This window comes from Berghia stephanieae, chromosome 1 (genome assembly GCF_034508935.2).
Source record: "Berghia stephanieae isolate SIO BIC M18660-M18661 chromosome 1, UCSD_Bste_1.3, whole genome shotgun sequence".
Taxonomy (NCBI): Eukaryota; Metazoa; Mollusca; class Gastropoda; order Nudibranchia; family Aeolidiidae; genus Berghia; species Berghia stephanieae.
The window spans coordinates 36909775-36933516 of NC_088360.1; the positions used below are offsets into that span (position 1 = coordinate 36909775).

At 34.7% G+C, this 23742-nt stretch overlaps 1 protein-coding gene across 11 annotated transcripts in view; it reads right to left on the minus strand.

The window, feature by feature from the left end:
* Positions 1-420: 420 nt before the first annotated feature.
* Positions 421-23742, minus strand: part of LOC144973295 (uncharacterized) — a 164476-nt gene continuing 141154 nt past the window's right edge. For 8 of the 11 annotated variants that reach the window (XM_078915621.1, XM_078915613.1, XM_078915605.1 and 5 more), the window contains 6 exons: positions 11372-11486; positions 8601-10435; positions 6735-6962; positions 3440-3528; positions 2201-2349; positions 421-674 (listed from right to left, as the gene is read on the minus strand). In XM_078915621.1, coding sequence (XP_078771747.1) covers positions 481-674; positions 2201-2349; positions 3440-3528; positions 6735-6962; positions 8601-10435; positions 11372-11486 — 2610 coding nt within the window. In that variant the 3' untranslated portion in view covers positions 421-480. The remainder of the gene's footprint in view (positions 675-2200; positions 2350-3439; positions 3529-6734; positions 6963-8600; positions 10436-11371; positions 11487-23742) is intronic. The other 3 variants (XM_078915641.1, XM_078915633.1, XM_078915626.1) reach the window with 1 other exon arrangement.

A 23742-nucleotide genomic window follows, 5' to 3' on the forward strand; every position in this document is an offset into this window, starting at 1 on the left:
ACATTTACATAAAAGCAAGATGTGTAAAACTATCCCCTTCCCAAGAGCTTACAAATTGTGACCATTTGACACGAAAACCATGAGAAAGAATGATTGGCTTTGGTAATTCTCATTATTATATATAAATGGTATTAAGCCATTATCTTGATACAACGCTCTTAAAAAATTACTCCAAAAATCTGCCATTATATCACAGACCCAACTATTAAAGAATGTGGAGATATTAATAAATAAAAAAATTAAAATTATGCATATATACTCACATCAGAATAAAACAAATCCTCACTCCCCCCCTCCCTTCCCGCTTCTCTCTCTCTCTCTCTCTCTCTCTCTCTCTCTCTCTCTCTCTCTCTCTCTCTCTCTCTCTCTCTCTCTCTCTCTCTCTCTCTCTCTCTCTCTCTCTCTCTTTCTTTCTCCATCTTTTTCTTTTTCAAAATATTCATTCAATCATTGATGCAAGCTGAATCAAATATTCAATCATCAAAACGTTTCACTGAACTCTTCCATTTCCGGTGAGGCTACCTCATAGTCTTCTCTCCTTGGATTATCAATGGGGTGAAAACCTGCCAGCTCACTCCGGATCCTCTCTATTTCCTGGAAGTATTTCTGTTTTTCACGGCCAGTAAGCATATCAGAATCCATATCCTCATCAGGAAACAGCACTCGGTTCATCACTGAAAAGAAAAAGGGTGAAAAAAAATCTTCATTAACGAATAAAATCTATTAAATAATCTTTGAAATCAAACAAAATTAGACAAATAATCCTTATCACTTTTAATCAGTTTAAATGATTTCAATGTGTTGTTTTTTGTTTTGTTTGTTTTTAAAGTTTGTATGGCACTTGCAACATATTAAGGTCATATCAGCGCCAGTAAAAAGGAAGAAAATGGGATAGTAAAAAGTTCTAGAATTACAAACTTAGGCGCTTTAGTTCTTCTTTAGAATCACGTAGAAAAGGTAAGACAAAGGGGAATTGGTTCAAATAGGATCATCCAAGAGCACACTATCAAATCAAAGTACTTAGTTTGAGATCACCTAAAAATCTCACCCAGACTCCAGCACAAAACCTCACTAAGAGGAATACACTCAAATGTTTACAAATCATATTTTCAAAAAAAAACAAAAAAATAAACAATACATAAACGAGAGATGATTTACAAGGTAAAAAATATCATCTCCCAAAACTATAACTAGACATTCGACTCTATCCCTCCCAGCCAAGGACTCCGGCCAGGGTCAGGACAAAACTAATCTCATTCCAAGACAAAGACAGAGAGGAATTTGGAAAACAGATATAGGGGGAAAGAAGACACAGTAAGTGCCTCCCTGCCCACTCTGGGAGGCCAGGAACCCCACCCAGAAATGTGTTGTTTAAATTCTTGGACAGTTATTTGGTAGTTTATCAATGTGAATGACATTTTTGCCATATAATAAAAATAGTTGGTGGTTGGCATTAAATGAAATAAAAATAAATATATTAGCAAGCAAGAGTGATAGTACACTTTGAATAATTTTGCTTTGTGTTGACAGTTTGGCAGATCAGTATCTTTCATCATATTATATGTATGTATATATATATATTATATATATATATATATATATATATATATATATATATATATATATATATATATATATATATATATATATTTGTTGTTGTTTTGTTTTGTTTTATTTATATAAAGATATATAATATGATGAAAGATACTGATCTGCCAAACTGACAACACAATATAATATATCATGGTCTTGCGTCAGTTAATAGTTACTGGTGGATTGCTCACAAGAATGTTGGTTATTTTGCGCTTAAGAGCTCTAATTCTGGAAAATCAACGGTGATGTTCAGTCTGACTGAGTCAGCCAGTTTACATAAGAAGAAGAAGAAGCCCAAACCTTAATATTTTATGTTCAGCTCAGGGGTAAAAAAAAGTGTGGATAAGGGGGTACCGAGAAAAGAAAAAAAAAAAGAAGTAAAAAATCTGTCCCCATCTCAACCATTATATTATCATCACAGAATAATGATAACATAGTATTAGATCATCTTATTCAATTTATATAGTAATTGCAAATTTCCCCACATATCCAGACAGCATCGATGTCAGGCCGATGTCGATTAATGCAATGAACACACATTCAATCTGCCACAACTCTGTAAAATGAAATGGTCATTGATTATTGAATTAAATATGAAATTCCTTACTCGTGACATGTCTTTCCAACTTTCTGAGATTCTTCAAGACCCCAGCCAACTCCTGGTTAGCAGATTTCCATGCCGGGAAGTCACTCTTTCCAACATCAGACATGAAATCCTCTATGGGAGAAGGGGTGAAGGTTACTCTGTCCTCTTCTCTGAAAAGTAGAAAATTGAAGAAAAAAAAACGTGTTACCATTTTCCACTAAGTTACCTGAATAAATAATTTGTAAAAATATTCAAGCTGTAAGAAGTAACCAAATATAATTAGAAACTTTGAAGAAGAACGTTTCAAAGGCAAAATGCTTCATTTAATTTGTTAGGCTTTAAGAAGAATTAGCAAATTTAACTTCAATTAGCACCAAAAATCAGACATAGAAAAATTGATTTCACATTAACCCCTGGAATACCTGCCATCAGGAAAATCTTTATAATGGTAATTAAAACTATAATTGTCCTTTTAAAACAATCGCTGTTTTTCTCTCATCTCAAACTCTGTGATAAAGGTCAGAGTTTGTCATTTTCATTGCCAAAGCTACCATTACAAACAAGACTGTCCAACATACATCTTAATACATATTTGGTTAATACAGTAGTCAATTGAAAACAGCAAAAAGTGAGCTTATACATTGCAATATCCACTTACGCACTCAAATACTGTCTACAAATGCTGACTGTAAGGTGCAATGACATTTTTTAAAGACATAGGCAATGCTGTTAGATTTCATGCGCTCAATTTACATCCAAGTATGGTGAGAAAATGCTTGTTAAGGGCTTTTACCAAAGACTGAACTTTGCATCACCCATAACAGTATTTGGACCCAGAACAAAAAAGGTTACAAGCCCAGTGTTAAACCACTAAACTAAAAAGTCGAACAAAGTATTATTTTGAACAAATATATTTAGGATATTCCAAAAAAAAAGTATCCACTGTCTTAGCATATATTTAAAATAAAAAATATTAAGGTATCTTTTCTAAAAACTGATACAATAGAAACAGTCATTAAATATAATGTTTTATAATTTTTTTTTATTCCAGTCTATAGGGTAAAAATTATAGAGATTCAAGCATACTAACTCCTGTTTTAAACCATCAAAGACAAATAATTGATGCATGCATTTAGCTATGCATGCAATATTCCGTGGATGACAATATACTATTCTGAATCAGCTTAAAAACAATACATGCCATTAGGTATGTGGGTTGAAGAACCAGGGCATAATGACGTTAACTAATAGTTTTCTTACCTTAATCTGTGTAGAGTCTTGTCTGTTGAGGTACTGAGTTTCAAAGACAATTGGTAGATGGACGATACTATTAAGTTGTCATAGGACGTCTGAAAGGGAGAAAAAATACATCATTGATAAATTCATGAGGTGAGTACAGTAAAGTGGAAAAAATTGAGATATGTTTGGTCTAAAGTTTGCCCTACAGATTTAGCACTCATCAAATAGAAAGACCCTAGTTATAACAATGAATAAATTAGCATCTATTCTAATCACATCAAACAGATGATAAATGGGAATCAAGATTAGAAGTGTTTACAATGTTTATTTGACCTTAAACAATATGCCTTTTAAATAACCAAGCTGTGATCTTCATTGAAATCAATTCATCGAAAGAGCAATTGTTTTATTCGAAAATAAAATATCCCATTATTGGTAAAGAAAAAAAATCATATATCTTCCCTTAATTCCTACGATTAAGCGATTACCAAAATTCTGTTAATCCCTATAAATATATCTTTACACAAGAACAAAATTGGTAAAATCAAAACGAAAAGGGGCAGAAAGAAAGTAAAAGATAAACAAAAGAGTTGTTGACATGATCGAGTTCAAAGAATTAATTATTTTTCATTGCATTTTGACTAAAAGATATATTGGTCGACATTTGGTTCCAACAAGAATAATTCTCCTGTTGGAAAATTTTGATCCAGTTTTCTTGTTACAAAGAAAAAGGTTCCATTTATTGCAACACAGTTAATTATATATAAATCAATTAATGATAAAACAGTGCTCATTAGGGTTAACCAAAATGAAAGCAAAAGTAAAAAACAAAACAATAAAGGGTTAATGACAATATCAACTTATATATACAATTAAATAAACATTCTTATTTCACCGATAGGCTTTGAGTTCATCTAACTCCAAACTACGTAGCCTTTATGAAATTTTGAGATGAAAACTAATATTATTGCGGAAGAGATGATCATGATATATTTATATACACATTACTTTCTAACAACTGTATAGGGGTGAGAACATCAAAATGTAAATATTTATAGAGAAATTTAAAGAGAAACTTGGAAACATAAAATTTAAAAAAAACGCAACCAAAAAAAAACAAACAAAAAAACCCAACAAAACAAATAAAAAACAAAATCAAACAAACAAAAGCAAATAAACAAATAAATATATAAAAAAAGTAAAGAGGTAATGCTTTTGAAATCGAGAAAGTAATTATAATCAAAGGAAAAAAAAGAGAAAATGTCATGATTTTGAGGATCCAGAAAACAAAAGAATCTTATTGCTCTAGCAGTATTCATAGATCTAAATGAATATTGACTTTTGAACATAAAAAGAATAAATAAATCATGAAAAGTTAAGAAAGAGGTTGGAATTTATTTCAAGAAGCTCAGATCAAACAAGGCTTATGATTCAAAGACAATAAAAAATATTCTTTTTCCATGATTCTATAATGACAGTGTACTGATGCTTTTCACTATGAAGTCACGATAATAATTTTGTTTCTGAAAAAAATGTTGATAAATTATGTCAAAAGGTTATATTATACAGATTTTTATGATAATTTAAATGAGATATATTATCTGTACAGTTTCGTCTCGATTTAAAGCTAACACGGATCCTTTCATAATTAAAAAATAGAAGGTTAAATAAAATAGAGAAACGAAAATGAAATATGAGAAATGTTTATCTTTTCTTTCGTGTTGCTGAGAAGAAACCCCACCCCCTCTAAAAAAAACAAACAAACAAACACACACACACAAACACACATAGACATAAGTTTGGACAGTGAAATGAATAATCATCATGAGTAAGGCATCAGAAATAAACAGGAATAATTGATTCATTTGAGCATTACTGTAAAATTTTACGTGCTAAAACAGTTTCTGAAATACATTTTATCAAAAATATATTGGAACAATCATTATAAATTGTATCTGTGTTGGTTTTAGCTTTTAATATATAATCTAACAAACAGATAAATCAATTCGGTTGTCTTCTTCTCAGCAAAATACCCAGGGTAGAAAAGATTGAAACAAGCAAAACAATTTCAGTCTAGAAAAATTGTCATAAAGAAATATGGAAAGGACAAATGTCATAGGGAGATAGAAGAGCTATTTACCAGTTAACTGTCGTCCTTTAGAAAAACAATTATTTAAAAATTTGGCCAGAACACTTGTTCTTCAAATATCGATCAATTTAAATGACCCTCATATTGAAAACAACTCTCAAACCTGGGACCTAGCGAGGTCTTTCTGAAGGATGACCCGTTATGTGGGCCTATGTATAAATTGTATCAATAAAATCCGTTAAATACTTTTGTTGATTATAAGAATCGATTGATGTTCTCCTCTTTTATTGTTAAAGTTATCAAGAACAGAGTTCATTACAACTTAGCTGCTGTTGTTTAACAATGTGGCCCTGTGGTTACTGTAAGGCCAACGAAAGCTAGTACAATTTTCTAGCCAGATGTTGGGTTTTCAGGTAAGGCAGTTTACACAAACTACCCTGGTTAATTTGGAACAGTGAATGTGTGAGCACGAGTATAAGCCTTCTTTACAGTATTATAGAAGTTACTTCTACATGGCCGGTGAGGAGAAATATGATATTTAATGTGGGCCCCAGGATTATTCATTAGGGTGTGAAAAGTGGAAGTGCGCTACATGAATGAGCATAAAACTCTGTTTAATAGGCTAAATTAAAATATATAATGAATTATTGCACAGCATGCGTTTAGTTGAAGTCTTTGAACATCAATATATATAGGGTGACCATCTGTAAAACACAGGTCTTTCACAAACATAGCAAAATCAAGCAACAGACAAAGAATTGAAGCGTGCACATCTAAGTAATGAAAATACATCATCTCAAGTTGCTACAATAATGGCATATTTTAGTTTTTGTAGTTTTGAGATTTGGTCTTTATCTGAGATAGACCAGGGTGAATTAGCCCTAGTCTTTGCCATGACAAGAAGAGAATTTGCTGGTCGAAATTTGTTTTTGTGATACACATAAAACCGAACCCTCACCCAAGGTACATAATGTATATATAACATTTTGGTCTGTCTCTGAGATAGGTTATTATTGTAGCAACGTGAAGATATATGACATAAAGGAAAAGATCACAATGCTGATACAACGGTGAAAACTACTATGTACAAATGAACAAACGCAAAGGTTTGTGATAAGCCATAATGCCAAATATACATCAAAAAAGGTATGAAAAGAACAACAGCCATAAATAAGTAGTTTGCATTATAATGCTATGGTGAATAACGCAAAGGGTCGGAGTTCAAACCTGGGGACTGCTAGGACTGTTTGGTGTGTTGCAGGGTTCATCTAAATCCATATTGGAAAGGCCTGGGGCCACAGAAAGACTCAGAGAACCTGTGGTACTGTTCAGACTGTTCCTTCTTTTTACAGTCATAGGCGCGGGAGATGTAGAATTTCCCGTCTTGTTCAGGATGAGTGGAGGGGTGAAGGCAGATTTGACATTGTTTGATGCTACATGATTTCTACCATGACCCTGTATAGTGGTAGTAGGTGCAGAGCATTGCATGAAGTATGGTAAATACACATTACAAAATAAGACTTTTTAAAGAATGTATAAATATGGCTGGGAGAGGAGATACATCGAGCAATTTGCCAGTAAAATGGAAGCACGGATTTCATCATGTTGTCTTATTCGTCTCCATCATTATTTCCTGTACATCACTTTAACCGAAAGAAAAAAAAAAGCTATAAAAAGGTCAACATCACCAAATGTGGTTAAAAGTAGTTTCAGCCATGCATGATTAGTTGAAAGTGAATTTGAGGGGTTTCTTAATTAAAAGTGTGTGTAATATAGAGCTCATCCTTATTCTATTATAATTGCAATCTATCTTTTATTTTTTTAAAGTGATCTGTTTTATGAAAGAGACCCTTATACAAAGGCCATAACATGCTGCTCAATTCCCAGGAGCATTTTAATACTGCGAAGTAAATGTATAGAGTAACTTGAATAATATACAATATCACAATAAGACATAAATCATAGCGGTCCTCTGATAAGTGACATTTGCCATATCACAATATCAGTGAAGTTAAGAAGATCCTCCTACATACTTATGACTTGACTTACTTTATTTAAAGATTATAACTAAATTTGATCGGGGCAAAATACGTTTTATAAAAGAAAAAATATATGTTAACTTGTTTGTTTTACAATAAACATCATGAATTAAACATTTCCTCTCATTGCTTTTCTTTTTTTAAAATAATTTTAAAGCAGTCACATATTCAAGAGAGAAGTTCCATGGTGAATGAATTAGTCAAGAAGTGGGGCACAATAGTATTATTTTAATAACATTCAACAATGAACAGTGAGAATAATCACTCGTGTGAAACAACAGAGACACTTAGAAACACAGAGAAAAATCTTTTTCAGATGAAAAGTTAAAAAACACTGAGTTATCACACTTTTAAAACATGAAGACTAAAGCATAAAAGACATCAATAAACAATATCACATTTTACTTAACCATACAAATTAAATTGTCAATTAATTAAATTTAACATAGATAGACTATTAAAATAAAAGTAAAATCTTAAATCATGCATCAACATTCTATATATTATCAACCCCCAAAACTCTAAATGAACTGCCAGGACAATTGATAATTTGGAAAATAGTTTGAATAAGAGAAGGATAAGGACGACTGATAGACAGTTATATTTTCATTTACTTTTTTACTGGAATGCAATGACTTTTTTATAAGCGTTTTTTTCTAGAAGAAAAAGCATACTATTGCATAATAAAAGCATAATTTGTTGTTTATTGCCTTCAAAACTTATTAACATATCTGATAAATAGCATGTTGGCCAGAAAAATAATGGAACTGTTGCAATGGAAAAGCACTCAAACAAATTGACTCATTCTCCATTACAACAATGCCATCAAAAAACGATTACTTGCTTTTCTAAAATGAAATTTGTTGATCTGTCATGTATAGCTACTGTACTAGTACATTGGGAAGGTAAGAAATAATATTAGCCTCGTAACTCCTGATGTGAATGGCTTTATGCTCTACAAAATAAATAATGTTATACTCTTACTCCATTGTCATCTCATAAGAGGTCAACTGGACATGACATACAATAAATAATGTAAATCAAAATAAATTACCTGAGTAGATGTTATCGAAGATATTGTATCATCTTCGTCAGCACTATGAGTAGATCTGTCACTGCGTAGAGATGAAGCTCCATGTACAGGCATGAATGCCCTACGGAATCCCTCATCATTGTGTCTGTCCTTTCTCTCAGGCAAACCAAGGCCATTGGAGTTGGAGTCAAGACCGTGAGAGGTAAGATTTACTGAATTACCAAAAGATGCCGATCGGATCATTCTACGCTTAAGATTATCACGCGTAGATGGCTTAGATCTGGTTGAGATGGATGATGTTGAAGAAGCTGATGACACAGTTCCTGGTTCCTTTGTTTTGGCCTTGGCTTCTGCAACTGCTTTGCGAGGATCATATTCCTTCCTGCGTTTCCAAGCCATTCTTTCAGCAGCTTTTGGTGAGTTAGACCGACTACCAGGCTGAGATTGAGGCCTTGTTCCACTGCTGACACCCGTGATAGAAAGACTTCCTTTGGAACTGCTAGAATAGGTAGATTTTAAATGAGATTTTGGCGTTGTTTCACGTTTTCCAGGATAGGTTAATGCAGATTGAGGTGCAATTGTCAAGGAACTTGCTCGTTGGATTCTCAGACTGTGCCTTCCTCCATCATTTCTTTCCAAATTTGAACTCGAAATGTTACCACTACTACGAGTTTTGTCTAATTTTTCATTAGTTCTACTTTTACGAGCAATTTGAGCACCAAGGCTGGCTTCACTGCGACCACTGTCTACTACAGATGATCTTACTCTCGACGTACTATGAAGACTGGCTGATCTTGCAGAGCCAACACTGCTTTTCCCAGCTGATTTAGCAGACCTTGGTGTGGTCGGTTCATCCGTGCTATCAGCTCTGGCACGACGTAATTGGAAAGCTCTATTAGGTTTTGTCATGGACATGGCTCCTTTTCCCTTGGAGCTGGAACGAGATGCAGTGCTATCACCAGCATCAGACCCTACATCGGACACGATACTATCATTATCAAAACTGTCTGCTCTGCTAAGTATGTCTGACACTACAGATTTCTTTGTTGTAAAACTTGTAGAAGATACATTACGAGGGGAAGCTGAGGCAGAGTGAGATTTGGAAGAGGCTGTTGCTTGGGTGTATGATTTCCCCAAACTCTTTTTAGCAGATGATGATGAAATATTATTACTACCAATTGATCTAGAGGCTTCAGATGCTGAATAATGCCTTTTAGAAAGAGCCTCTCTGGGACTTCTGTACATAGTAGGTTTATAGTTCTCATCCCCATTCACCATAGCTACCGTACTGGACACATCGGTGTCAGAATCATCCTGGTAATTGTCCACCCTGTGATTATTGGATTGTTTTTTATTAGCCATTCTGGCTTCCATGGCAGCCATGACAGTTTTTGTGTCTTGCAGAAGTAACTCTGTATCAACACTGCCACGTGACCTGGCAGAAACGTTTGGACTTGACACATTACTTGACCCATTTTGCTGACCTTTCCCTCCTCCTTTCCCAACAACACTGCTAGAGGGAGAGTCTACCAAATGACCATTGGTAGTGGCAGCAGTTTTTGGAGGTGAATATTTGGAAAACTGACTAGACACCTGGGGTGATTTAGCAGGGGAAAGTGAAAGCCTGCCATTAGCTGTGGCAGCATCTTTGCCATTGTGAAGCAGTAGTTCCGTAGATGGGATAGACATGCTGTCCTCTAGACCTGACACGTCTTGTTCCCCGATATGAGAGCTGTGCTCACTGCTGACAGGACTCCTGTCTGTTGTTGGAATGGAAGGTAGTTTTCGCCCAGTGCCTGGTCTCTTTCGACTTAGACCATGAGGTGGTTTCTTGGTAACAGAAGATGTGTCGCTAGCTGGAAATTAAAAAACAAAAGGAAAACATAAATAGGAAATTGGCTCTAGAAGGTCGCAAGGATTGATTAAGTTAGTTTAAGATTGAATGGGTGTAAATCCCTTACATTAGCTTATGGCAGTTTCCAGAGCGACCACATATCCATCATGAATATTGCAGGTATGCTTGTCAAATGAGTAGAAACATTTACATATCAGAAATTTATAAAGGGCTGACATGGGCTTTTTATTCAGCAGCCTTTTAAAATAGTATGCAGTTTACAAATTGGCTTGTTGACAATTTTTTTCTGTTGCCCACAGCCTAACCCTCAATGTCAGGACATTTATATAATAATTGAGATCATAACAATTTCAAAATATTATAATGTGTAAAATTACATGACGAAACACGTTCCACATCATTCAGAATAAAACATAAAACATGTTGAAAATATATTCATCATATCAAAGTTAATGATTTGTTTCAATAGATCTAAAGGGCATAAACAATAGTAGTCAATAGATAAAAGGCTACCATAGAATTAACATTAAAAATATATCAATGCTTTCCATCACAATAAAACTGTAGATATTATTAATTTAACAACACATATATTATACTAAGTGTGCAATCAATGGTGTAGTTACACTAGTAGAAATATTTTACATATTGATTTTCCAATACAGTGCATGCTTTTGAAATGAAACCATATAACTGCACCTTTCAATGTTCTCTTCTAAATAAAATCTTTTTTTTTCTAACTTAAACTTCCACACACATAGCATCATGTTGCAAAAGGTAAAGATTAAATTCTTGGCAAAGATAGCAGGTCAGCCATTTTAACAAACATTTGATTGCACTAATCTTTTCGTACATATAGGGAACAGAACAAGAAAAATAGAAAATCTAATCTGCTTCCGTGTCAATAAATAATGGCACAAGTAGGGACTTCACTCACCGTCATCCCATGCTAGTTTGGCAGAGTCCGAGATGTTGTTTGCCTTATGGCTGGCTAGGGCAGTCAACTGACTGACCCAGGTTTGAACCCCCTCAGTGCCCATGGTACCTGAATCCTGTGGATGATATATTTTTAAAATAAGAAAAGGTAAACATGGGGATGGGTTATATCAAAATCAGTGTGCAGGTGCAATTAATCAAAGGTGAGGCGAAGAGTTGGGGGGGGGGGGGGGGGGGGGGGGGGGAAGAGGAGCATGTATGGGTTCCAAACGATCTGCCTCCAACCGATGAACTGTGGAGATATGAAAAGAACTAAAACCGACACAGAGTAGACTATTTGCGTTGGATATGTTTAATGTACGTGTCTACGTTCTATTCCTCTATCATTTTGACTGATGCATTCCTGGTTTGAATCAACCAAAGTAGGTAATTACATAATGTCAATCATGTCATTGCTAATGAGAATGCATTCAGCGATTGTGTGGGGAGGACCGCGCGCTTGTGGTTGTCGGTTACAAGTGCGTATCTGATGCTATAACATATTTCAGACATTAATTTATTCATCTTCTTTCTTGTGTTTTGGAATAATTATATTACCCCATGTACTGAAAAAAGGCTAACCAAAATGTTTAAAACGAAACGTAACTAAACAATAAATCGAAAACAAAAACAGAACCTTTTTTTCAAAAGGTTTTAAAAATGACTTCTCGTTTGTTTACATTCTGACAATATTCCGAGCATATTATAGTAAGAAGTGATTCATTCAATAGGGCTATTGCATGGGATTGGCTTACCAAATAACAGAATCACTTGGAAGAGAAGTTTTCACAATTCACTAACACTAACAGGCGACATCCATTTCTAAACAGAGCATTAATTATTTAATTTATCCTGTACGATCCATGCTATGGTAATAAGAAACATATAATACCTATATGTTGTAGTCAAGTAAGTTCTAGGTTAATGTGTGTGGATTGTAGGTGTATGCCGTATACCTTAGGCTTCTTCCTTCGCGTCATTAATAATGCAGTCAGACAAGGTGAGGCTAGACAGGTATGAAATGCATGGGTAGCTTTAATATGTATTATATTATTCTACATGTGAATGATTTAAGCTCGTGAGGTCGAGAATTAGAAAGTAGCTTTGACGTATGAATATATACTAACCCATTGCTCCTAATACTGCTAAAAGCGTAATGCAAAACTGCATTCAAACTCATTTTATATGGAAGTAATATTTAACTCGAAATTTGCTGGTCACTATAATAATATGAGTCAGGGGGGACCATTAGGTCACACGCAACAGGGATTCATTCAGATTTTTTTTTCTCGTCTAGCCTCACTGTCCACCTTACAATGGTGGGTAGAAAGGTTAAAAATGATCTGGCAAATGCAAACTACAATAAACTAGATGGTATCAAGCATAATTTATTCACGTCTGCTGAATTGTTCAAGAAACTGGGATTAACTCCAGCACCGTGACAAAATACAGAAAACGTAATTTTCCGAATTTGCTACTTTAAAAGAAATTCTGGTCCCATCTTGACACCCGTGGTTTGGGTTATTGGGAGTGAGAAGAAGAGACAGAGAAGGGGGGGGGGGGGTATAAAATATATTTGGTATAATAATACAAGGGGAATCGCTTGATTTCCTATTGTGGCTCTACCTTACTTGACAAAGCCTCAACGCAGAATAATATGACCGTAATCAATGAATCGACTGAAGTATTAGAAGTTAAGCTGAACACACCATTGGCCAACTGGTACCAAAGAACGATTATAGAAACAATCTTGGGCGTTTTGTCAGCAGAAATTACTGTCACATATAACTTTGTGTCACCAGACACGATAATGCATGTATTCCATTCTGATGGCATTGCTTAGGCTTAGACTACTGAGAGCTGTTTGCCTTAGGCAAACAGGTAAATATTGAAAGTTTAAGGCAGGGTGTCTTTGTTTGAACCAAGATTGTTGACAAGAAGGATGAATAACGGTATGCATGACAATAGAAGATTGCGGGATGACATGATTCATGTTATGTTTATCAGTTTTCCACAATCAAACAATAATATTCCTCCAAGCCTCGAACTTTGACATTCATATGGGAGGGTGCCTTTGCCTTTAGCCTTGGATGTGAGACTAGAGCCTCAGTGGTCAATTGAGTTAATAATTGAATAATTGAATCTCGATAGAAACACAAATCAAAACATCCATATGGTGGGTTTTTTTGGGAGTTTTTTTTTTACGCGGGGGGGGGGGGGGGGGGGGGGTTAAAGGAAGAGTAACATTTTGTAAATAGTATATTTCAGCACCAGAGAAGAAGTGTTTGGAGTTACACAGTAAAAAAGAATGAGCTAAAATAGAGTATATGATCTGAGTTTAAGACAACTTTTGTCTTAGCAAACAACACTCGTCAGAAGAGATGCAGTGCAAAGCTTAAAATCAATTACATACACACACACACACACACACACACAGAGAGAGAGAGAGAGAGAGAGAGAGAGAGAGAGAGAGAGAGAGAGAGAGAGAGAGAGAGAGAGAGGGTGTTGGGTGGAGGGAGAGAACGCAGAATTATAACAAGTATAATTCCTATTATTTTAATGTTAAGTCGTTTGGCTCATAATGATCCTTGTTCAAAACATTAACCAATTTTCTTGCATTGCTTTAATTCCAAGCTGTTGCATAAAACCTGAAAGTCTACAACTTTGAGAGGATTTCGGAAATTCAAAAAAAAACAATATGAACATAAAACAGCAAACAGCCTTATCACAATAGTTAATCAACTAATCAAATTTCTACTTTATCTGAGTCGTATTTCCTTCATCTCACGACATTTGTCTTGTGATTAAGTAAAGTAAGTGGAAATACGCATGCATGACCTGTTAAAATAAAGTAAAGAAAACGATAACTATTTCTCCCACTGCGTAATGACACAATGTAAAAAACCAAAACCATATTTCCCCACTTGACTCGGGTGTAAAAGTGCAGTGAGAGGTAATATAAGGGCATAGCTAGTTATAAAACATGAGTAAATCTAGGAGAAAAGAGCATTGAGAAGTACAACTAGTCTAAACTGATGGAACCATGCGAATGCACTACCTTTGGACAATTTAGAATACTTTATATACTATAAATTCAACTTTCAAAAACTTGCAATTCCTTGATATTAACATTACAACTGTACCCTCGACTAAGCAGACCTCCAAGCAAGTCACTAACATCTACAACACGGGTGTAAAGTCATAAATTGCCCCATACGCTCAGATGGCAATAGTCCCCTATTTCCCCTTTGTAAACCAGATTCCATTATTCCATGATACGGCTTGTGAACAAACACATAACAATACATTACCGCCTCCAAGGTGAATAATAAAATTGACAATAATATCAGTAATCTGATATGAATAGAATCACGATCCTCGCAGTTAGGCTCCTTACGTCGACCCAATGAAAAAGGTTCATCCATCCAGTAACACTTTGAACTCATGAATATATTTCAAAATATAAAAATAGATAAAAATAACATAAAATAAAAACCGTAAGGCATAATATTATCAGCTAAGACGTTTGCTCATCTTTCTTTCTATAAAGATTAGATTAACTATATGTATTACATTGTAGTAATGTGTACTGTTCGCATGCTTCATGGTGTAATAGAACAAATTCTCAACTATTGGTGACAAGCAATGGAACTTTCTAGTCACGATAATGTTTTATATATCATTTATCATATCTTTAATGATAAATTCCATAACGGTGCAATAAAAAGAATGTCTGCTTCTCCCTCACAGCTCAATCCAAATCGAACGTGTGATTTCTCTATTACTTTTCCCCTTAAGTCATTGGATGATAACATCTTGAGAACACGAAAGAACCAGGTAAACAGTCCATTATATACGCCTTCAAAGAGATAAACAGACAACGAGACAAACAGACGGAGCAATCATACACATTAAGTTTGCATTTCACATCATTTTATGTTTGATGCACAATTTTTCTTTTCATTTATCAAAAGAACATAGCGTGGAATGTCGATGAACATGCACGAAATCCGTTGAGACGGGAGAGGCGTACACTTTACCTCTATTAAGGAAATGATTTTTATAAAAAGATATATCACATCCTTTTCTAGTGGAGCAGAGGACAGGAGAGCTAAATTCATGACATGAACAGAAACTCAAAGAAAAGGGTAGAGTTTATCTACAAAATGTGTAAAGCTTTCATTTGCTATTGACTAAACTTTCAAAAATGATTTTTAAAAAAAATAATAAATGGGAAACTCGAGATATAAAGTATTTTAAGATTACTAAAGACATTCAGTTAAGGCTACAAAGTAAATGAAATTAATCAATTTCAAATATTTTGTTACACGCTAATTACAGGCGTCGTCTAGATACCTACGTTTAACCTTGGGAGGAAATTGAAACATCGTTGTATACATTGGACAGACGCCAATACTTACTGAAGTCAATGTGTTTATATCTAGATTAGCATTAACGGAGAGAACTTTCCACCAAAAGCAGATGACAATAGTTTTGCAAACATTAAAAAATTTTTTTCACAGAGCCTTCAAATGTTTAAAAAACCTATTAGCTCTTGTACGATGCGATAAGATAATTCTTTTCTATTACATAACTCATGAGGATGCCCCCCATAATGATATATTGAGTTCTTCCTAAAAGAGTTTGTTTTTTCTAATTTTTAATTTTAACTTTTCTTTTCAAACAGGCTACAATCCGTCATCAATAAAAGACAATATATCAAGTGATTGCTTTCAGCACCTGGTCAGGTTTGTGTCCTTTGGCACACACCATTTGGTATAAACGCCACGAAAGCCTGGGGTCTCGATCGCAATAAAAGAATATTGCCTCCTCAAACTCACATGACCGGTATGGTGACAAATTATTTCGTTAATTATAAAATAAATCGGGAGCGTTAGTTCTGATGACAAACAATGCCACACACAGTAACAGGCATATCGTGGTAATAGCCTGGTGAATGTGAAAACACATTAGAAAGCGCTCCAAATATTTTTTTTTTAAAGGATGACATTCATTGTGTTGTAGTAGTAGTAGTAGTAGTAGTAGTAGTAGTAGTAGTAGTAGTAGTAGTAGTAGTAGTAGTAGTAGTAGTAGTAGTGGTAGTAGTAGTAGTAGTAGTAGTAGTAGTAGTAGTAGTAGTAGTAGTAGTAGTAGTAGTAGCAGTAGTAGTAGTACTACTAGTAGTAGTAGTAATGGCAATAATGATATGATAGTTACATGTCAACCACCATTTCATGCAATATTATCTCCAAGATCTAGCTAACCTAAATGATGTAGCATTAAAATACATCATAAGTAAAATAAAAAAAAAAAAAAACTGACCCGAGTTTATCATGGTAAAATTTAGTTAGACAGACCCGAGTTTATCATGGTAAAATTTAGTTACCATCATTCTAATGTGACATGGCTACGTGTTGACAAGTCAAACTGAAATTCCAATTAGGCTTAGGTCAAGGACCTCGCTTTGTCCCTATACAAATAGAATAATGCAAACTGATAATTATTGCCTCCGACGCCTTCACTGTCCTACACTGACTAGAAGACAATATTTTCCCCAATTTTGGCCAAAAAACTTTTACTCAAACATCAATCGATTTAGATTACCCCAAACTTTTCAAAATGTCTCAAACCTGAGGGTTCTTTTGGAAGTCTTAACGTTTTGAAGGGCTGGGGACAATCTAAATCGATCGATCTTAAAACAAAAATTTTCTGACCAAACTGATTTTTTAAAAACGTGTTATGTCTCTGTATACAGCATTTCAAACTTAACAATGTTTAAAGGATGTGCAAACATGTCAATCTGGTTTCCAACCGTGTGCAATACAACGATATGGTATATAAAAGACCAGTGAATTGGAAATTGAATATTAAACATTAAATTGTTCATATATAATATTGTGAGAGTGCAACTTAACAAATCCTTTTCTATTTTATTTTCGGGAGCAATACAATAGAATCCAACATTAATATTTTGTACTCGAAGTGGTAGAATGTAAAAGCTATTGAACAAAAATGAATATAAAAGCTTAAAAACAAAACAAAAAAAAAAAAAAAATACAAACAAAAACAAAAATCCGAAAACAAACACAAAAATAAAAATAAAAAACCCAACAGAATACTTAAGTCAGAACATTTCTGACTCAAAATTATTCATCAGCCTTCAACAAAGAGATTAAGGCAGCTACACTTTTCGCAGGATCCAAAAGTACAGGAGAATGGCCATCGACACACCTTGTTAGATAAAAGTAAAAGAAGCCGAAAAGTTTTTGCTTTGTTTTTTCCTTTTTTTTTCTTGGTCCTTTTATGTTTTTTTTCTTGTAATGTGAATCGATAAATCTCACCCAATTTAGAAAATGAAAATAAAAACGAATATCGTGAATTTATGAATTGAATATCTAAAATAAGAACACATAATCTTCAATTGTATTTAGAGATGGACAATGAGCACTCAACTACAGGTCATAAATATATGGTCAATCATTGAGTATTTCCACGTAGACTATATTTAGTATTCATAATATGTAAACAATACCAGCATGAATTATACTCAATGTTGTTGAATTTGTAGAGTTAGAACTTCGTTTTAAAAAATAAAATACTACACGCATTGTTAACAAATAGTTTTGAAGGTCCGCTTCAGTTTTTTTAAATTTTTATTTCGTACGGGTACTTGTGGGGGAATGATAATAATCATAGTACAACCAGAAAACAAGCCCAAAATTGCGTTCAGTTATGATACCTGCACATATTATGTGGACGTAGGTATGAAAGCTCCCGTTAACGTGACATAAGTAAGACGTTATCCCTCTTACTTTTGTTACAACAACAACAACAACAACAACATTAACAGACCAAAAATAGCAAAGTCAGTCTGAAACACTTACCGGGCATTCATTTTAAAAATTATTTATTTCAATTCTTTTATAAATATCACCAATAATGTATTAAGTCTAAAATAAGCACAGGACACAGAAGCTAACAAGTGACACTAGTCCAGCATTTAATATGTAGGACTGCAAAGATACAACCAAATTATATTGCACAGCTATTGTTCATTCACATTTAAAGTACTCGCAGTGCATCAGCACAGAGAAAACCACCACAGTATATAAATTATAATTGCAACTTGTAACGACATGTTTAAGAAAATGAATCCAGGCACTGCAACATCATCTGTATATTATATTCATTTCCTTTTACTCCTCTTAACAACGTGTCACTACGCCAAAAAAAATATCTTTATAGAATAAAGGCAACGCAGTAATATCAAGAAACCACATCAGTGTAAGTTCCTAGGCTTATGGTATGGAGCTGGCGGCACAAGCCTTATTTTCCGTATTTTGGGTACGTAGGTAGTAAAGAGAAGCAAACGTCTAGATAGCACTAGATACCAGATTGATACTGGCAGAGCGAGATAACCATGAAGTTACGAACAGCTTTGTATCTTCCTAACGTAAGTTCCTTGCCCTAACTACCATAGCATTAAAGAGGCATTAACAAAGAAGTGCGGTAGGCCGTGACTGGAGTTGATAGTTGTCAAAATTACTTTGGGTTTTGCTTGAATGAAAACGACGAATGAAAGGTGAACTTAAACCGTCAAAAAATATTGATTTCAATAAGATGCGTCGCTCATAACAAAATAAACTACAGACTTAAGCAGTTTCAGATTTAAACCGAGTTACACATTTTATAACTTATAACCTGTCTCCTGCCGACGTTTTTTTAAAAAAAGCCTCAGACTCTCTTCAAGAAAGTTAAGGAATTGGCAATTCAAAGTAATACTGCCTAACATCATAGAACAGAAGAACCCCCCACCTCCCAAATAAAAAACCCCAAGCACCACCAAAAACAAAATCTTCCTAAAACAACAACATAAAAGACTTTATAATGCCATTATATATTATTAAGAATGCGGAACGGCATCATCTTTGACTGCTGGATGATTGTGGAAAGAAAAATAATCACAGCCCGGGGTGTAAAGAATGCCTATACCAGTAGGGAACAAAACCTTGTTTTGTGGACAACGGACAGAAATCAGTGAATGGATGAAAGCCATATCATTATAGGCTAGTCATGTCAAGGTAGATTTACTAGGCTTTTCTCAACAGTTTGTAATTCTAGATGGAAAATACTGTTTTCTCTCTCTCTCTCTCTCTCTCTCTCTCTCTCTCTCTCTCTCTCTCTCTCTCTCTCTCTCTCTCTCTCTCTCGCATTCCAATCACACCAAGGCCACCAAATGCAGGTGACACTCATGCCCTAAATGTAAAGGCAACATATTATATGGACCATTAATTACGTCACAAGAAGATTAAATAGCAGCAAGGGCTAGATAGCCGATTATATAAATAAATATATATATTAAGTTCTCGTCATCATCATCATCATCATCATCATCATCATCATCAACAACAACAACAACATTATTATTATTATTATTATCATTATTATTATTATTATTATTATTATTATTATTATTATTAGTACAACTACTATTATTATCAACGTCATTAATAATATTGCAGTTGTTGCATTTTAGGGTCGACTAAAAAAAAATTAATAGAGCATCCCATTACGGTGGTAAGTCGATGTTGATGGTTGTTGTGTTTTATTAGTGTAGGTTTACGTCAGACATAGGTTGGTGAAATGGAGATTGATGAAAGTGTCACAGGTACAAACCATCTTCTTGTTCCCAATAGACGGTGGTCGCACTGGTGTAATCTGAACATTCCATTGAAATGGATAGGTGGCCACATAAGAAGATCTGGTCAAATGTCAGTGCTCTTACGCCCCCCCCCCCCACCCCCCACTCATCCCCACCTTTCAATTCCCAAAAAAGGAGATTGGATGGGATTCTAAATTCAAGGTGATTAACAGGTTTTATTTTCATTTTCAGACAGTGAGGGTAAACAAACATTATTTTAACAAAAGGCTTACATTTTAATTTGAAAACTGTGTCTATTTAAGGTAGATCAAGACATTCTAGCACTTACGTATACGAATAAGCTGATACTGTAGCGTGTAATAAGTCATTTGTTGGAGATATACGCAAGAATATTAATCACATCAACATTAACATCATCATCATCATCATTGTTTGTAAAGAACCCGATCTCTCAAAATGTAGTTATAGTATTATGGGATAATAACTTCATAAAAGACGACGTGAACTTTTACCCATTCCCTTATAACAATCGACCTAGTTCATGGATTACACTTCACAGAAAATTGTATTTCTATGATTTGTATTTGTATGAATATTTCTCTGGCAATGAGAATTTTTCTTATAATGATCAAATAATTTCAGAACAGGTAGGTTTTTCAATCAAGTCCTAGAAACTGTATTCTGATCTATATTCCTAAAAACATTTCTCCCAGTCGGGTTCTTATTAAATGAAAAATCTTACGCAAGTTGACCAGAAAGTTGATATCCTTACCATCCCATCACACTCCTCCTCCTCCTTCTATTTCATTTTATCCTGCTAACTTGTAATCAATCATTCATCAGTTTCAATGACTATAATGGCATGCGTATGACAGAACCTTAAGACGAAATAAATAGCATCTTGGTGGGCGAAAATTTGTTTCTTTGGTTGTTTGTCTTTTTATTCCTATCTATGATAGAGTAACATGCATCAGATGGATGAAAATTATATTAAGACGAAGAAAAATAGTCGTGGCAAGTGGGACGACCGATAAGCTTTTGCTTCTTCATTTTTAGTAATAAAAATAAAAGTTAAATTATATTAACCATACTATCAGTTGATATTTCATTCTCACCAATGTGCTAAACTTTCTATGGGGACAAAGCTATTCAATATAGGAAAAATCTAAACAAGACAGGAAACAGAAACGTAGCCAAAAACACCATACGACAGGAACAAGATTCAATCTATTCACATGTCTCAATGGTTTTACTTTGGGTTGCTCCATTATATGATCGTAAATAATACTACACTACTTACCATTATGTTTTAAACCTTCGGTGAAGCTTAATGTCTTAAGAGTTAAAGAAGTCCAAAACAGACACGCTTTTCAACAATTTTTTTTTATAGAGGCAAGGGTATAATTTATTTTCATGGTACCCGGGTCAGCACCGAGGTAACCTTGATCAGCACCAGGCCAATACAAAAGCAAATGTATCTGCCACACCTCCCAACACGAAGAATACACATATATGGCATGGCATACACACACACACACACACACACACACACACACACACACACACCGTCAAGCTTCAGTTCTCGTGCACAATGATCACTATCATTATAATGCGTGAACGAAAGTGAACGAATAGAAAACTGGAGAAGAAAACTTAGCAATAGAAGACGATTCCACAGAATTAGACCGAATTAGTCCATACTCAAATGACTTTGTTCTTTGTAGATTAGTCATCCGGGAATCCAAACTTACTGACTCAATCAACCAGATTTGCAAAGCAAGGTAGTAAATATTTTGTAAAATTAAGCAAACTATTTTGTAAAATTATGCAAACGTATTTTAAATATAAAAAAAGAAGGAGAGAGAGAGAGAGAGAGAGAGAGAGAGAGAGAGAGAGAGAGAGAGAGAGAGAGGAGAGAGAGAGAGATAGAAGAGAGAGAGAGGAGAGAGAGAGAGAGAGAGAGAGAGAGAGAGAGAGAGAGGGGTATTAACATGGAGCAATACAAACAAAAAAATAAAACAATGATAAAATACAACATATCAAGTGAACAAAAAATATTTAATGATATGCGACACACAAACAACAGGCTTCAGGGTTGGAATCTCGATGGCTTGACGACACAGGTACACTTATCTTAGATAACTAAAAGCATATTTAAAGAGTCCTTGATAATAGTTTTTATTTAAAGAACGTAATTGCGTCATGGGTGCATTTGATAGGGAGGCTAAAATAAGAGTAAAGGTTAATCACAAAGATATCAACTTCATAGATAACAAATGGATACACTTTACAGTTAGGTGCCTGACCGGGATTTACTACATACCATTGTGCTGCTGCTACTACTGCTACCACCACCACCACCACCAGCACTATTACAACAACAACAACGACGACTACTACTACAACCACTACTACTACTACTATTACTACCATCACAGCTACCTCTGATACTATATCTTATAATCTTACACCAAACAATCCATATTCACAGAATAATTAATGGGATAGCCCTTTTTTATTATAAGGCTTTGGTGGATTGATATTAAGAAGTATAATACAGAAAGGAAAACAAAAAATTACCACCCCCCTCTTTTCTCCCAAATACAAAAAAAAAAAAAAAGAAAAAACAAACCAACCAAAAACAAAACAAAACAAGAACAAAAACCCCCATAAAACGAACAGAACTAAAATTTAAACACATACGCGCGCGCACACACAAAGACACACACACAAAAAACAATAAAAAAAAAACCACACAAAACATGACGTATCAACATCACCAGTACTATCTTCAATTCCCAATAACTACAGCAACAACAACAACGAAAACAACAGCAACATCATCATCCTTAACAACAATCACAAGAACAAAAGCTGCAGCAACAGCAACAAATATAAACAACATCAATATTTGATTACTTACCCCTATTGATTACCACTCAAAAAAAAAAAAAAAAAAAAAAAAAAAAAAAAAAAAAAAAAAAAAAAAAAAAAACGAAAAACAAAACAAAAACGAAGCAATATTCCCAATGAAAAAAAACACGATTAAATTTTTTATTCTTTTCACATCAGAAAGGAAACCCAAGTCTCGACAAGATATGTGTCATTGATGTTTCTATTTACGACTCAATACGTTTTCATCGTGTCGACCGTAACTCAGATCTCAAGTGTATTTTGACAGGTGCGACGTCTTGCCTTGCACTTATATTATGTTCTTGTCTGTTCTACGCATGTACTCTTTGTTTCCTACGTTCACGATGCTTTTTTTTCTTCTGGACTAATACCTTGGTTTGTCTTTTTCAGGTCTGATGTGTAATCGAGTATTCCCATTCGTCAGCAAGTCTGCCATTTTCATAAGATGGTAAGGCATTAGTGCCGCGCTGAAGACCGGTCTGGACCGCGGTCCGACGGTCTTTTAGCTGTGAACCGAAGACCGGTCCCAGAGGGGAAGATCGGCGGCGGTCCTCACTTCTTATCACCTTTCAACTAGTGCGGGGCGGTCCTTGCAAGGACCACGGTCCTACGGTCTCGCGCCATAGCCTACTACTTCCCCAGCGATTCGTTGCTTCGGTTGCCTATCTTCCACCAATCACCACCCATCCCACTTAATTAATCGCACCCACCCCCCTTTGCCATACACTAAACGACACAGACGACCATACAGGCAGACG